Source organism: Moschus berezovskii, chromosome 10 (assembly GCF_049115385.1).
Source record: "Moschus berezovskii isolate FMDL1 chromosome 10, NW_MosBer_1.0, whole genome shotgun sequence".
Taxonomy (NCBI): Eukaryota; Metazoa; Chordata; class Mammalia; order Artiodactyla; family Moschidae; genus Moschus; species Moschus berezovskii.
In genome coordinates, this window is record NC_142469.1 from 44,716,943 (window position 1) to 44,731,953 (window position 15,011).

General features: G+C 41.0%; 1 protein-coding gene across 1 annotated transcript; it reads right to left on the bottom strand.

The window, feature by feature from the left end:
• Nucleotides 1-3,132: 3,132 nt before the first annotated feature.
• On the bottom strand, nt 3,133-15,006 carry SLC60A2 (solute carrier family 60 member 2). The gene is made up of 4 exons (XM_055433170.2): nt 14,681-15,006; nt 12,828-12,996; nt 11,450-11,566; nt 3,133-10,020 (listed from the first exon to the last, which is right to left on the bottom strand). The coding sequence occupies exons 1-4, from the start codon at nt 14,861-14,863 to the stop codon at nt 8,780-8,782; spliced, it is 1,710 nt and encodes a 569-aa protein (XP_055289145.2). The 5' UTR covers nt 14,864-15,006; the 3' UTR covers nt 3,133-8,779.
• Nucleotides 15,007-15,011: the final 5 nt, after the last annotated feature.

Consider the following 15,011-nt stretch of genomic DNA (forward strand, 5'->3'; position numbering starts at 1 on the left):
ATTTTGAACACTATTAGGTGATTCTAACAGCAGTTAGGGTTAAAAACACACTGGAGCAAAATAGCTGATCTTTTGGCCAGGGGATAAGAATACATGCTGCAATCATGTTTTTCCTTCAGGCTGTTTTTCCTCCTGGAGTTTATGGGTTTTGGAGGGTGTAAAAGCAAAATGTCACTTTGCCCTGCTTCTATATGACTAAGCTTTTCTCCTTATCAGTCTGCAGACACTCCCCCTGCCCCTCACCAAGATAAAACCAAAGTAACAGGGTCACCTAACTGGCTCTGATCTCAGAAACAATAAAACCACAAACATTTCCCATAAGCCTGGACTCCCTAACAAAGCAATTCTATCCCTGGCTTTTGCTGCACTGGTATCTGAAGACTTGTCACAATCTCTATGAATATGAATATGTCACAACCTCATGAATATGTGCGGGCTTCCCTGATAGCTCAGTTGGTAAAGAACCTACCTGCAATGGAGGACACCCTGGTTCAATTCCTGGGTTGGGAAGATACCCTGAAGAAGGGAAAGGTTACCTACTCCAGTATTCTGGCCTGGAGAATTCTACGGACTGTATAGCCCATGGGGTCACAGACAGTCGGACACGACTGAGCAACTTTCATTTCACTTTCTATGAATATGATGAACATGTGGGAGAGTTACTGCTTTTCCATTATGAACAGACTTACGCAAACTTGGAAACCTTGGTACATATTGCTTTTTTCCTTAAATAATTGTGTTTCTACTTAGCAAGCCAGTCCTTCTCTTTGAGGTAAACTTTTCCTTTCCTAAATGCTTCTGTCTCTGAACTTATCTTCACTAAGGGTAAAGGCTCAAAGAGTACATGGACCCAGAACTCGGTAATCCCCACCTGAGGAAAGAAACTTCTCAAGTGAATGAGAACCGGCTCAGTTAACCCATAGGTGTTTGAAGGTGTGACCCAAGATTCCAGTTCAACCAGAAATGTGTCCTTTGGCTCCTCTGAACAATTCCTGAGGTGTCAGATTCCCCTGCTGCAGCTTTCTTCAGCAGGTTTTCACTGTATTAACCTCAACTCACTGTGCTAAATCACTTGTATAAAGCTCTAAATCAAGACTCACTCCAGAGATTACATGTAAAAATACTGGAAATGAACGGACACAAACATACACCAAGGAAACAAGAGCCTGGCTCTTGTCAATACTGACTTTTCCGGAACTGGTAAAACCCTTTACAATAGGCTTTATTGATGCTTCAGCTATCAAAGATTGTCATAGCAGATCTTACTTGAAATAGTAAAGCATAAGCTCGAAGCCAGTAAAGATCTCACCTGGCTTGTCCTCTGCTATATTCCCACAGCAGATTACTGAGCACAGTAAATGCTCAGTGCGTGCGTGCTCAGTCGCTTCAGTCCTGTCTGACTCTTTGTGACCCTATGGACCACAGCCCACCAGGCTCCTCTATCCAAGGGATTCTCCAGGCAAGAATACTAGAATGGGTTGCCGTGCCCTCCTCCAGGGGACCTTCCTGATCCAGGGATCTAAGCTGCATCTCTTACATCTCCTGCACTGGCAGGCAGGTTTATCATCACTAGCGCCACCTGGGCAGCCCAAATGCTCAGTAGATACTGGCTAAATAACTAAAATGCTTAGACTTGGAAATTTTTCTGGTTCACAGAGATTAGAGCTTTAATAAGATCTCTTGCAAACTGGGAATCTTCTTTTCTCTCTCTTAAGTACACAAGCTTCCCTATTAAGAGAGAGCTTTTGTCCTTGACGGAAATCATACAGTTCACTACCAATTTGTGTGATAAGCTTCTGCAAAATTATCTACTATTGGACATGACTGTTTGTCCAATTTGGATTCAAAGCATGAACCAGACCATCTCCCTAGAGCCTGACAATTTGTATCATTCGGACATCTGCTAGCAAATATTCAATAAATTCAGCACTACCCCAGTACAGAGCAGACTGGGGAACTTCCTTTTTGGTTGGAACAGCTCCTGTATCAGAGCAATAGGGACAGTAGTGTCAAGATGGCCACTCTCTGGATGGGAGCAGCAGGCGGTGATCCAAGAGAGGCCAATTAACGGACTGGCTGACAGCTCCTGAGGCCTGGCTCTGCCCAGTAAGGACAAGAGCAGCTACTCAAGTCAGTCAGACAGGTTGCCTCTGGGATTTGGACTACAGATATACAGAGGATGAGCCTAAGGGAAGAGGAACAGGGAGAAGTTCCACCGACAGTCAGAGCTGCTTTGAGAAACAGGCAGAGAGCAGCCTGGCCCCAGCACCGGGTCCATTCCAGCCCATGGTTCCCTGACCACACACTATCCCTTCCAAGGTGGCCAGGGGGAGTCTCCGTGTTTCCAAACAAAGGAGAACATGACACGAGACCAGCCATTTAGCAGAAAACAGGGATCAAAATTCAAAAATACATGACAATGATACTTGGTACTCCAAGGACAGGAGAGGAAATTTCATTAATACTGAGTTAAATGGCAGCCCACTCCAGTACTCTTGCCTGGAGAATCCCATGGACGGAGGAGCCTGGTGGGCTACAGTCCATGGGGTTGCAGAAAGTCAGACACGACTGAGCGACTTCACTTCACTTCTACAGTGCCTAACACAAAGTAAGCTCTCAGCATAAGCTTAGTGACCGAACAAAGATGGGAAGCAGAAATAACAAAACTGTGAGGTAGATTCCTGACATTTAAGTTCATTTACTCGGGGTGTGGGTGATACTAAGCTAATTATAATGCACCAAAAGCCTGCCGAGAGTTTGAAGTGATACTGCTTCCCTCTTCCTAGCGGATTAAAATAATATCTAAGCAGAATAATAAAAATAAAGCACCCCTCAAAATTAAAATTAGAATGTTCATGCTGCTGCTGCTAAGTCACTTCAGTCGTGTCCGACTCTGTGTGACCCCATAGACGGAAGCCCACCAGGCTCCCCCTTCCCTGGGATTCTCCAGGCAAGAACACTGGAGTGGGTTGCCATTTCCTGAATGATTCATCAATTTCACTTATGGGGATATACCTAAAAGAGTTAAAAGCAGAGACTCGAGGACTTACTGTACAGCACAGGGAACTATACTCAACATTTCATAATAATCTATAAGTGAAAAAGTCTAAAAAGAACACAGACACACGTATATATTTATATATATCAGATTTATATAATATACACACAACTGAATCACTATGCTGTACACTTGAAACACAACATTGTAAAATCAACTATACTTCAATATTTAAATATGAAAAAAGCAGGTATTTGTACATCAATGTTCATAGCAGCATTATTTATAACTGCCAAAAGGTGGAAGCAAAGCACGTATCCATCACCATATAAATGGGTAAACAAAATATGCATACAACAGAGTATTGTTTATTTTTACAAAGGAAATTCTGACACATTTTGCAACAAGATGGACCTTGAGGATGTTACACTAAATAAAATAACCTGGTCATAAAAGGACAAATACTGCTTGCATCCACTTATATGAGGTACTTAAGAGCGGTCAAACACTCAGAGACAGAAAGTAGAATGATGACTGCCAGGAGCTGAAAGGAGGGTGGAACTGGCGAATTACTGTTCAATGGCTTGAGAGTTTCAGGTTTGCAAGATAAAAAATGTTCTGCAGATGATGGCAATGACCATAGCACAATAATGAGAATGCCCTTAATGCCACTGAACTGTACACTTAAAAGTGGTTAAAACGATAAATTTTGTTATGCGTATTTTATCACAACTAAAAAGGATTTAAAAAAAAAAAAAGCACGCACCTTATTAATCTCAACAAATTGTTCAGAAGCTAGAAAGCCCAACCCCTTAAGCTACTCATGTCATCTTACAACTTCAAAACATTTCTCCAGGCCATCCATTAACTAACATTACCAAATGCATCAAAGACAAGCTGCAATAATTTAGAGATCAGAAACAGGCATTCTGCAATTAAAAATATAAGTCAAAAGGAAAACAGGAGACAATAATAAGATCGATTGTCACAGTGCAAGAACCTAAGGGATCCTCCTTGTTGTTGTTGAAGAAATAAAAAGGGCAGAAACACAGGACAAGAGAAGACATAATTACCACAGGGAAATGTTGGAAAATAAAGAACAATTCTTTTTGATTGTAAAAATTCAGTGCTATACAGTTTTAAATCATTAAATATGAAACTATTTAAACCTAAATAAAAAATCCAACTCAAGTTCAACCAAGCTCAAGTGCCAACTGGCCAAAGTGCATTAAAGCAAAGAGTTTAAATATTCCTTCTGACAACCAAGTCACTAGCTTTGGTTTGCTTCTTTTATACCCAAGGAAACCAAACCTTCTCTTTTAGATCACCAGGTCTTTCTTAAAAGCCGTAATTTATATTACACCATTTGACAAGGTATCTATCGTAACCTTCTGACCCCAGTTGGTAGTTAATTAATCTCTAGAACAACAGGAAATAGCGTCTTCCTGGAAATATCCTGTGTGATGACTTGTTTCTCCCACTGGACCTGTGCTATCTACATACGGCAGCCACCGGCCCACGCAGATACTAGACAGTACTGTATGAGAGGTAAGTTCCACGAAGGCAGGAAATTTCTGATCTTTTCACCAGTGCACATTTCCCACAGAAACTACCAAACAGGAGGCATTCGATAACATGTGAAACAAATATTCAACAGCTAATGCAGCAAATGGAGAGGACTGAAGAGAACTCAGTCTTAGAATAGTGTAAATAAACGGAGGGGGTTTCATGGGGACTATAGACTCCCAGAGATTTAGGGTCAGATTTAGAAAAGCTAAAAGAAAACAAATGAAATTCCCAAAAGTAGCAGCAAAGAATTTAACATTCCCAAAAAGCAGACCTTGCTACCCAAAGTGTGGTCGGGCAATCTCAGTCCCTAACCCAATCCAGCTAAATTAGAATCTGCACTTTAAGAAGCAATTCTAATGCACATTAAAGTGTGAGAAGCACCAGTCTATTTCTCTATCTTTCCAGATTGAGCAAGTACTCTTCACTCAGCAAGTCTGAAAAAAACACTGCACACAACTACATGTAAATCGACAATAACCTTCATAAAAATTTCAATTAAAAGAACAATTGTAACAAACTTTGAAATCACACAGTAAGCTTTTCTGTACCCCTTCCCTATCACCTCTACCTCGCTGCATCCCCATACAATCAGAAAGAATCAGACACACACAGCATCTGTGGGCTCCACATACAAACACACACACACTCACAACAAAACATTACGGACACATATTATGAACAAGGGCACCTAACAAACACAAGGGACCCCAGAAGAATATATCTACTTTCACTAAGAATTTTAAGCTCTATTTTAGTAAAAATTTTTAAGTGGCAGGATTTAATGCTACATGGCTATAATAAAAGTTCTGGTTATGAGAAAACTATCCTAATTATTCATTATCTCCTTGAAACAAAATTATTTTACATGGAATCTGGGTCTCACATTTTTCAGAAGTGTGTTGATACTCATATTTTTGTTCTTAATAAATTACAACTATTCAAACTAAAAACCAGTCCACCAAATGCAGTATCAATATGATCTAGACATAAAATTCAAGTTGTTTCTGATACTTTATCTGGAAGAAGGAAATCTTTTTTACCCCTTTATCCTTGTCTTGGGAAACTAAGCTGATTAGAAATGTAAGAACTTTCTAGGTATTCAGGATTATGATTACTTACATTTGTCCCTTAAAAATTTTAGGTACTTCGCTAATCTTCCACCATGACCTTTTTTATACCTTCATATATAATTTAAAAATGATTTTTAAAAACGATTTTTCTTTAAAAAATAACAGGGATTGAAAAATGATCTCAAAGCCTTCTTGTACTATGAAAATACAATTAGACTGAAACTTACTAATTTCCCTCATATTAAGCTGCATTTGAACAGGTTAAAAAAAGTACAGTGGAAAAGAGCACAAAATAAAATCTCAAGGGAAAAAGCCTAATTCTGAGTTAGGTTTATTGGCCTAGTCTATAGGGAGTTTTCCATTCCTGCACTAGAACATTCAATGGGTTGTATCTATTATAACTTTTGGTGACTGCTGAAGGATTTTTCCCCAGCTAAAGCTTTCTGGCTCCCTTGAGTTTTGCAGACACTTGAGTATAGCAGACACACCCTAAGGTGACCCCCAATGATCAGATACATCCACATACTAGCCTCTTCCCTAGAGTTTGGACAGACTCTGAGACTTCATTCTAGTAGTCTACAAAATCTGGCAAAGGGGACAGGATGTCACTCCCATGATTACACGGTATCATTAAAAACCCCAGCTTAGCTGGCACAAGTGAGATTCTCCTGTTGGCTTTGAAGAAATAAGCTGCCATGCTTCAAAAGGATCTATGAGAGGGCCACATGGGAGGTCCTAGCAATCCAGATAGGTGCCTGCTGACAACCAGAGAAAAAAAAAAAACAAGGAGATCTCAGTCTACTACCGCAAGGAACTGAATTACTGTCAAACACCACACGGCGTAGAAGGGAAGCCCAAGCTCTACAAAGCACAGCTCTTCCAACAGCCTGACTGCAGCCCATGAGATCCTGAGCAGAGAACCAACCCAGTGAAGTCATGCCCAAATTCCTGACTTGAGAAAACTGTGAGGTTAAAGAAATAAAAAGTCTGTTGTTCTAAGCTATTAAATTTGTGATACAATAATTCGTTAATCAGAAATAGAAAACTTCGGTATTGGTTACTTGAGTATCTGCAGACACTTACTTAACTAAGAACTGATTATTAGGATGAAGGCTAATTCCTGGAATTGTACTGTCTTATCTTTCCAATATGGAAATACATTATCAAACTTTAACAATCCCTGTAATCTCATATGGCCATTCACATTTTGGTTTTGTGGATTTCCAAGTTTTCTACCATGTTCTTATTACCTTCTTTCCCTGAGTTGCACTTTTACCCTTTAAATGTAGATGCCACAGGCTGAATCCCTATTCTGGCAAGCCACCTAAATGCCAAATAGTTGCTACTGCCTACATTCCAACAACCTGAGAAAGGGCAGCAAGTGGAACAGACCTAGTCTCCAAGTTTGAGCTAAGAGAAAAGGACAGAATAGAGACAGCAAGAAGAATACGCTTTTCACTGTTAATTTCTCCACCAGCCCTCTCCAAAACTGTCAGATTGCTAAAATGAACCAATAATGGTCAAGAAAGGTACTATTTTCCACTTACGAAAAAACAAAGGCAAATTTACAGAAATTAGTTAAAAAGTAGACATACTGCAACCAAGTAGAAATTAGGTATTATTCAGCACAAAATGTGCTTAGAAGTGAACAAAATCTGTCATCGATGCCAGTCATTTATCACAGGATACCAGATTTGCCATGCTCACAACCCCTCTTAGGCCCCCCAGCCCCTTTCAAATCATTACTTTGATTTCCCAGATATTTCAAACCCAGGAAAGAGGAGGTCCAGAGGCCTGACACAGGTATGCCAGTCACTGGAAAAGACTGTGTCTCATGGTAAATTAAATTTTAGCAGTCTAATTTGTAGTGCTTACAACGTGACTACCAACTAGACTCAATAAGGAGCAGATTGTCACTGAGGTAAGCAAAGGACCACAAGAGACCCTGTTCACAGCCCTACTACTAACATAGTAACTCTGAAACAGCTTTAAAAACGGCAACAAGGCATCTCCAAATCCTGTGTGAACAGAGAAAATGAGCATATGAAAATAACTTCTCTTCTTAAAACGTCTATAAAACTAGTAGTCTGCAGCACTGAGTTGATCAGTGTACTCACTGATGCTACCATGCTGACTGCGAACACAGCGTCACTTTACAGAGGTACATGGGAAAAGCTCAATTTTGTCACATTAAATGATCACTGGGTTTAACACATACTTTGATTTCAGAGATGTTAAAAATGTGAAAAAAAGGTGCATCTCAGAATCAATGACATACAGTGCTAAAAATGTATTCCTCAGAATTATTCAAATAAAGTATTAAATACTGAGTCTCTTAAATTGACGTTATTCATAATCAGTAGCACATTCTTAAAGCTATTCATTTTTTTTCACTTCTCATTTGAAATGACGAATGGAGTGTCACTTATGTTCATTTCTGACAGACATCTTGCACAAATTGTAAAAATGAGGGATTCCCATTTGAAAGTCATCTTTCATTAGAGACCCAGACCAGGAGAGGAGATAAACAAGGCCTACGTAAGTCAGATGACTGAGTACAGGGCCAGACTAGGAAGCAGCGGTGGAGGTTTGAAGCCAGGTCTCTAGGACCTGTTCTGTGCTCTCTGCATAAAAATCTAAAAATATCACTAATTACCATTTTTTGATCCAACACTACAGAGTGAAACAATTAATAGAAATCCCTGTCCATTTTCAAAGATGTCTTTTTATGAAACGATTCTCAACTTCCCTGGCAGAATACTGATGACAGATAATTTGCTTGGCTAACCGATTCAACTACTAAACAGTTTTGCTTTATCCGAATGGCACACCCAACTTCTCAAAAACAAATGCCTTCTCTGCATGTTCTGAGGAGTGGTGAAGGCCATAACATATTAACTAATCAGCCACATGCCACCAAACACTAGCCTCACAACAGGATCCTGCTGTATGAGATCATTGGTTCTTTATAAAAGGCTCTGGGGATTACGGAACATTTCAAAACTTTTTAGCATTTGCTATACTCGGACCTAGAAATTTTGATCCTCAAAGCTTGTTGCAAATGTTATACTTTGCTCTGACTGGCCTCCTTAGAACTGGTGATTATTTGAGGAGTCAGTAAATAATCCATCCTCTCAAAGCATTAGTCCCTTTTGTCCTGGTTTCTTGCAAGGTAATTCACAGGGGAGTTGCCATTATTAACTGGAGAGGATTCAAACATTAACACATTTGAGTAGGAATGGTTGCGGACTTCAGCTGTAGGCTCCATCAAAATATTTCTAGATGTCTCTATTACAGAATCCCTCATCGTATCATTCATTTCAATCACTTCAAAGTCCATTTCATTCCATTTTTCCGCATCATCTTCTTCATTCTCTTCCTCATAGTCATTGAGCCCAGAGCTGGAAAGCAGAGCTTTCTGGTCCTCACTTTTCCTGCGTTCTTTTCGCTGACGATCAAGCGGCAAGGTGGCTAATTTGTACAGCACAGGAAATAAAATAGCAGTGGCTATTGATGACACCAAAGAGGTGTACAAAACTACCGGCAAATCAGGGTATTTGCCTTGAAGAATTCCAATTACTGCAGGAATAGCCATTTCTCCCAAGGCGGCACCGACTACAAAAAATGCTGCAGCTTTCCCATGAATGGTCGTGTACTGCTCAATCCAAGACACTCCACTGGGGAACGTGGTTGCCATTGAGGCCCCATACACTGAAGTTGCTATCCAGAGACAAACTGGGCTCTTGTTGAAAAGCACCAGAAATAAAGATGAAGTCAGGCTGCCAATGTTGCTCAACACAATCATGGTTCCAGGTTGTAAACATGTAGCAAAAAAGATTGCCATGCCCCTGCAGGCTGCAAAGGTTCCCCAGAAGATGGAGTTCAACCCAGCCGCTTCACTTTCTTTCATGCCAGCATGGGTGGTTGCAAATGAGAAAACGTAAGAGCCATATGTTACCTCAGCTCCAACATAAAAAAAGAAGAACAGGAAAAGGAGACAGAGAAGGGCGTTGTGGTATTTGGCTCTTCGAAACCTCTGAGCAGATGCTCTTGTTTTTTCCTGCTTTGAGCTTTTCTTTAAAAACAGAGCAAAAAAAAAGAGGGCAACTACAAAAATATAAGCACCAATAACAGCATAAGCCCACAGTAAATTCATATCGTCAGGTATTCCAAATAGAGTTTCTGAGTCAGCTTCAGATGACTGGTTGAAGGCAGATTGGTTAAAGTCAGCCTCTGTGCGGTTTTCAGCAGACACCATCGTGCCCAATGCCAATTTAGCCAGCAGTGGAGCCAAAAAGGCACCTAGGGCAAAACTGAAGTGTAAGGCCTGCATGTGTGGGGCTCCTTTGTCCCCCCAAATAGCCAAGATTAGGACGTTACCACCTATCAATGAAAGATGGAGAATGATTTAATTATAGTAACTTGGCAAAAAAGAAAAAAGTTCATTACTATCAGAAAGAAATATTTTACATGGCACAAGCATTATAATATTCTAAGTTATCAACTGTGGCAACTAAGTCAATTCTATGATTAAGGAACTCTAACTCACCAACACTAGCAGGGAACTCTCAGCACTGGAACCTCGCACACTCACAAATGGAACTCTATAATCTAGTAAAGCACTGTCTCCTAGAGCCAAGTACATTAGCCCAAGGCTTTTTATAATACAGTTCCAACACCAGGCTTGAATACTTTGGCCATCTGATGTGAACAGCCAACTCATCAGAAAAGACTCTGATGCTGGGAAAGACTGAAGGCAAAAGGAGAAAAGTGCGGCAGAGGAGGAGATGGTTAGATAGCATCACCAACTCAATGGACATGAATTTGAGCAAACTCTGGGAGACAGTGGAGGTCAGAGGAGCCTGGTGTGCTGCAATCCACGGGGTCACAAAGAGGTGGACACAGCTCAGAAACTGAACAACAATAATACCAGGCACAGGAGGGGTGGGGGTAGGGAAGGATATCTATATTTACTTACTTCTAAATATTTTAAATATGTATTATCATCAGATAGTAGCCAAATGACCAAATTTTTCTATACTGGAAATCAGTGGTCACTTGAGGAAAATTATTTATGTATACAGCAGATGCAAAACACATATTCAGAAACCTGACCATGACAGGATTCTGCCCATTACAAGAAACACGTGTACCTTTTAACATCTGCAGTCATACTGTCTATGTATCTACAGGGTGAAGACGAGAAGCATCAAGTATTTTTTTTCTTTCTAATATATTTGCACATAAACAGACAATTCTATCCTGTAATTTCACAACCAAATTAAGCCCAAAGTAAAAAATATTTCTCCAACCTATCAAATACCAAGGAAGAGGTGGAGAAAGTTGGCTTTAGGGGTGAACGAATGTCACATACATTATTTAGTACATTTTAAAAAATAAAGATACATGAGAGCAGAAACTTTTGAGAGAAAAAGAAAAAGGAAATAATACACAACACAGGTTTCTCTTAGTTCAAAAGGCAGAGTGCATTTTAAATTGGAGAGCTGCCTCTGTTTCCTCAGCCATATAATGGTTCCAAACTTGGTTTCATCTGTTAATTCATCAACTCCTGCCACATTACAACGATAAAGACCTAGCCCGACTGAAAGCCTGCTCGTCTGCACTGTAATCGCCCACAGCCGGGCCCCTCTCCTCTTCGGATACTGTAAATCAACAGACTGGGAGACCCCATGAAAAATATAGTAGGTCAGTGTCATTTTAGGGGACAGTGCAAGTGACAATTTAATATCATCTGTTCTTTTTCTAGTAGAAAGATGCTCCTCCCAGAGATGATAATGAAGGGCTCACTAACCTGTATCCAGAATGCCAATTGAAACACCGAAGGTGGACATCATGACGATGAGTAACACCGCGGTCTTACAAAATGGAACAAGATAAAGACCAACCGTGGTAGCGAACATTGACACCCCTGAGAAGAAAGGTCAAAGTCAGCTATGAAAAACACTATTTATGGCAAAGGGTTATGGATCAAGTCAACATCATAAAAACTCTCAAAAATGCAAAACAGGTCAAATTAAAATTGAGTAATAAGGAGTAAAGGTTCCTCTTCTATGATCTTTATGAACTATACAGTTTAAGCTATTCTAACATAAGTACACTTCTAGTACTGCTAATAATCCAAACATACATTATACCACAAGGCAAAATTTTACAGCAAAACAGATAGCTCAAAAATTATTTTTAACAACCTTAAGAGGTTTTTACATAAAGGTAAAAAACGCAATTACTACAGTAGTTCGTAGTAGAAATGCATTAAACAGTGGCACTAGTGGTAAAGAATCTGCCTGCCAATGCAGGAGACACAAGAGACACGGGTTCAATCCATGGATCAGGAACATCCCCTGGAGTAGGAAATGGCACCCCACTCCAGTATTCTTGCCAAGAAAATTCTATGGAGAGAGGAGCCTGGCAGGCTACAATCCATGATAAGCACATAGAGTCAGACACAACTGATCAACTGAGCACACAGCACAAACAGATTTGTTTGAAGACTAGGGAGGGAAATGTAAGAAATACATTCTTTCAACCCACTATGGAAATCAGAGGAATGATTTACTCATTCATCAACAAGAGTAATTATCTCCTTACTTCCAAAGCAGTTTTGTCACATTAATCCAGATTTTCTCTAAACATGTCAATTTATCCAAAATAGAGTAAGTTAAAAGCTTTGCTATCTATTTTGAGAGTGAGGTGGAGAGGCCTGGATTGATCATTCACAAGGAGCAGCTGGGACAAAAATTTAGCATTCATCATTTCACCCACCATCCCCTCCCACCTTTGTTCTCAGCCCAGTGTCCAGTCTGAGCAGGTCTGAGGAGTTTCTTCTCATCTATGGCCCCAGAAGATCTGCCCTAAACACTGACAAACAGAGCTCTTTAAACAACTGGCATGTGATCCAGCAGTGGTATCTAGACCACTACAGTGAAGGTCAGGAGGGCTAAGGATCACTAACACCCTAGGACTGATCTAAATTTCCAGAGGCATCCAGCCCAGATTCCAAGCAACTGCCAAGATGAAAGCAGGCAACAGAGAAACCTGGCTTCCAGTGAGGATGCCTAAACACTACTTTTAAGCTGTCAACCATTCTGCAAGCCAGTATGTTTCATGTTTAAAAACAAGCTGTAAATTCCTTGAAAATCTCAAAGAAGCTGAAACTGCCGTTTACTTACCCAAAAGGAGAAAATGATTCATACTGTCGAAAAGAACTCCACCAATCACAGAGCCACCCAGGTAGCCAAAGGCACGGCCCACAAAAATCAGAGAAAGACTGCTGATGTTGCGGTTCACATTCGTTGCCAAGTCTTGAAACGTCGGTCCCAGTATAGCAACACTCATTCCCTAAAATTCAAAAAGACAGAAGTTTTTATTTACAATCATTAAAATACTGTCTATGTATGTGGTAGCTTTTTTCAGTATTAAAAAGGGAGGAGGGGACTTGAATGGACGGTAGGAGATTAAGTCCCACAGTTAAATTCATAATTAATCTAGTAATAGCACTACAGACTATTTCTGATGTGCCAAACCCTACGGTTTTCCTCATTCTGACAACTCTCAAATTAAAATTTTAAAAAATTAATTATTTTAGCTTTTTGTTGCAATGCAATTCTGTTTCCTTTCTGAATACCAGAAAAAGACTACAGTATTTCTATTAACAGTAAAATGTAACATTAAAAAAAGTTTTTGAAAGTTTTAAGTAGTCTTAAACACACTGCATGCACAAATAACACAAGAATTGTGATGCTAAAAATTTAAGTTTTCAAGCCATCAAAATAGTATCCTATTTTTGATGCTGTTAAAACAGCACTTCTGAATGCACATAGGGTCCTTCTTTAAAATTTTACGTATAAAACATGCAAGAGAGAAACAATTTGAACGTTTCTCAATCTACATTTTCCTTCAAAGAAAACCAAAGCCTGAGATGTAGTCTGTAAGGCTTTCTTAGACAATATTACATACACCTGTATGCAACGGATTTAAAAATAAAATTTTACTCAAAGACATGTAATTTTAGCAAAAATTAAGGGATGCATTTGGCTTTCACAGGAAATTCGTTGGAAACTTAAAAAAAAAATGTTTCCAATCGGTCTACATTTCAAGAATAATTGATTCTAATTGCACGACTCTGCCCTAAACGCTTGGATGAAGCCCCTCCCCAGACGCAAGCACAGGTACAGAGCTAGCGACTAATACAGGAAGGGAAGGCCGTGCCCCAGCTGTAACCAAATTAGTCCCACCCGCAACGCATTTAACAGGACGAGGCACGGCGTTTGCCTTGACTTTTCTTCAAATACAAATACTCTAAGAATCAACTGTGCCTCAGGGAAAGACACTAAGTGGCCAGAAGGGACAGCTCAGAGAACTCACCCTCCCAACTCCCCAAGACCCCAATATTTAGGACAAATGACTAAGGCAAGTTTATTCCAGAAAACGACGGCCAAGACGTTTGGCAAAAGGCTAAACTAACCCTGCACTTTCTTCTAGGAAAAACATTCAAGGATCAGAAATTTTGTTTTACATAAGATTGTAGGCAGACTAGGAAATCTTATTCCTGGCTCAACCACTTAACCAGCTGTGTGGTCTGAAAAAGTCACTCTTACTGTCTGGGTCTATTTCCCCATTTGCAAAAATGAGGGGTCAATTCAGTCAAACGAAGACGAGAACCCAATAAAACACCTTTGCGCAATAATTTGGAGGTTGGGTGAGCGCAGGAGACGGGAGGGTGCGCGGCTATAGACCTGGCGACCCCTCTTGCATACCCCTGACCCCACAGAGGAGAGGTAGAAAGGTTTGCTGGAAGTGGATAACATTATATATTACGAAAATCTATTTTACACTTTGACAATATTTCTCGGAAATCGTAATTGTGCCCATTTTACAGATTGCAAAACTGAGGCTCGGGCAGATGGATGAGCCCAAGGTCACAGAGTCTGCAAGCGGCGGAGACACGAGCTCAGAAGGCCGCGTTCTCTGCAGAACATCTGCCCTCGTCTCGGTTTGGGAGGGTTCCAGCCCCGGCTCTCACCAGCCCCAGGAAGGCGGCACACAGCAGGACGGTGATGAACCAGCGCAGCATGCTGTCTGCCCGGCCGCTCCGCCGGGAGCCCACCACTGCCTCCGGCTCATTCTCCGCCGGGGCCTCTGCCTGGAGAAGCCGCTGCCCGGCAGCCGGGGCCCCGGCCCCACAGGGTTCCAGTTCCAGCTCCATTGTGGCGGCTCCCGAGCAGCGGTCTCGCTACCGCTCGGCTTCTCAGCGGAGCCCCGGGAACTCGGCACCCTGCCCCGGCCTGGCGCCTCCAGAGCCTGCGGTCCCGGCTGGCGCCACCTCCCCAGGGGTGGCCCTAGTCCGGGCGGAG

Bases quoted from the DNA above. Each gene is read 5' to 3' on its own strand.
- SLC60A2 (XM_055433170.2), bottom strand. From the start codon at position 14,863: ATGGAGCTGGAACTGGAACCCTGTGGGGCCGGGGCCCCGGCTGCCGGG. The intron at 12,997-14,680 runs GTGAGAGCCGGG...TTTGAATTTTAG, and splicing joins GTGCCGCCTTCCTGGGGCTG to GGAATGAGTGTTGCTATACT. The intron at 10,021-11,449 runs GTTAGTGAGCCC...TTTCATTGATAG, and splicing joins AATTGGCATTCTGGATACAG to GTGGTAACGTCCTAATCTTG.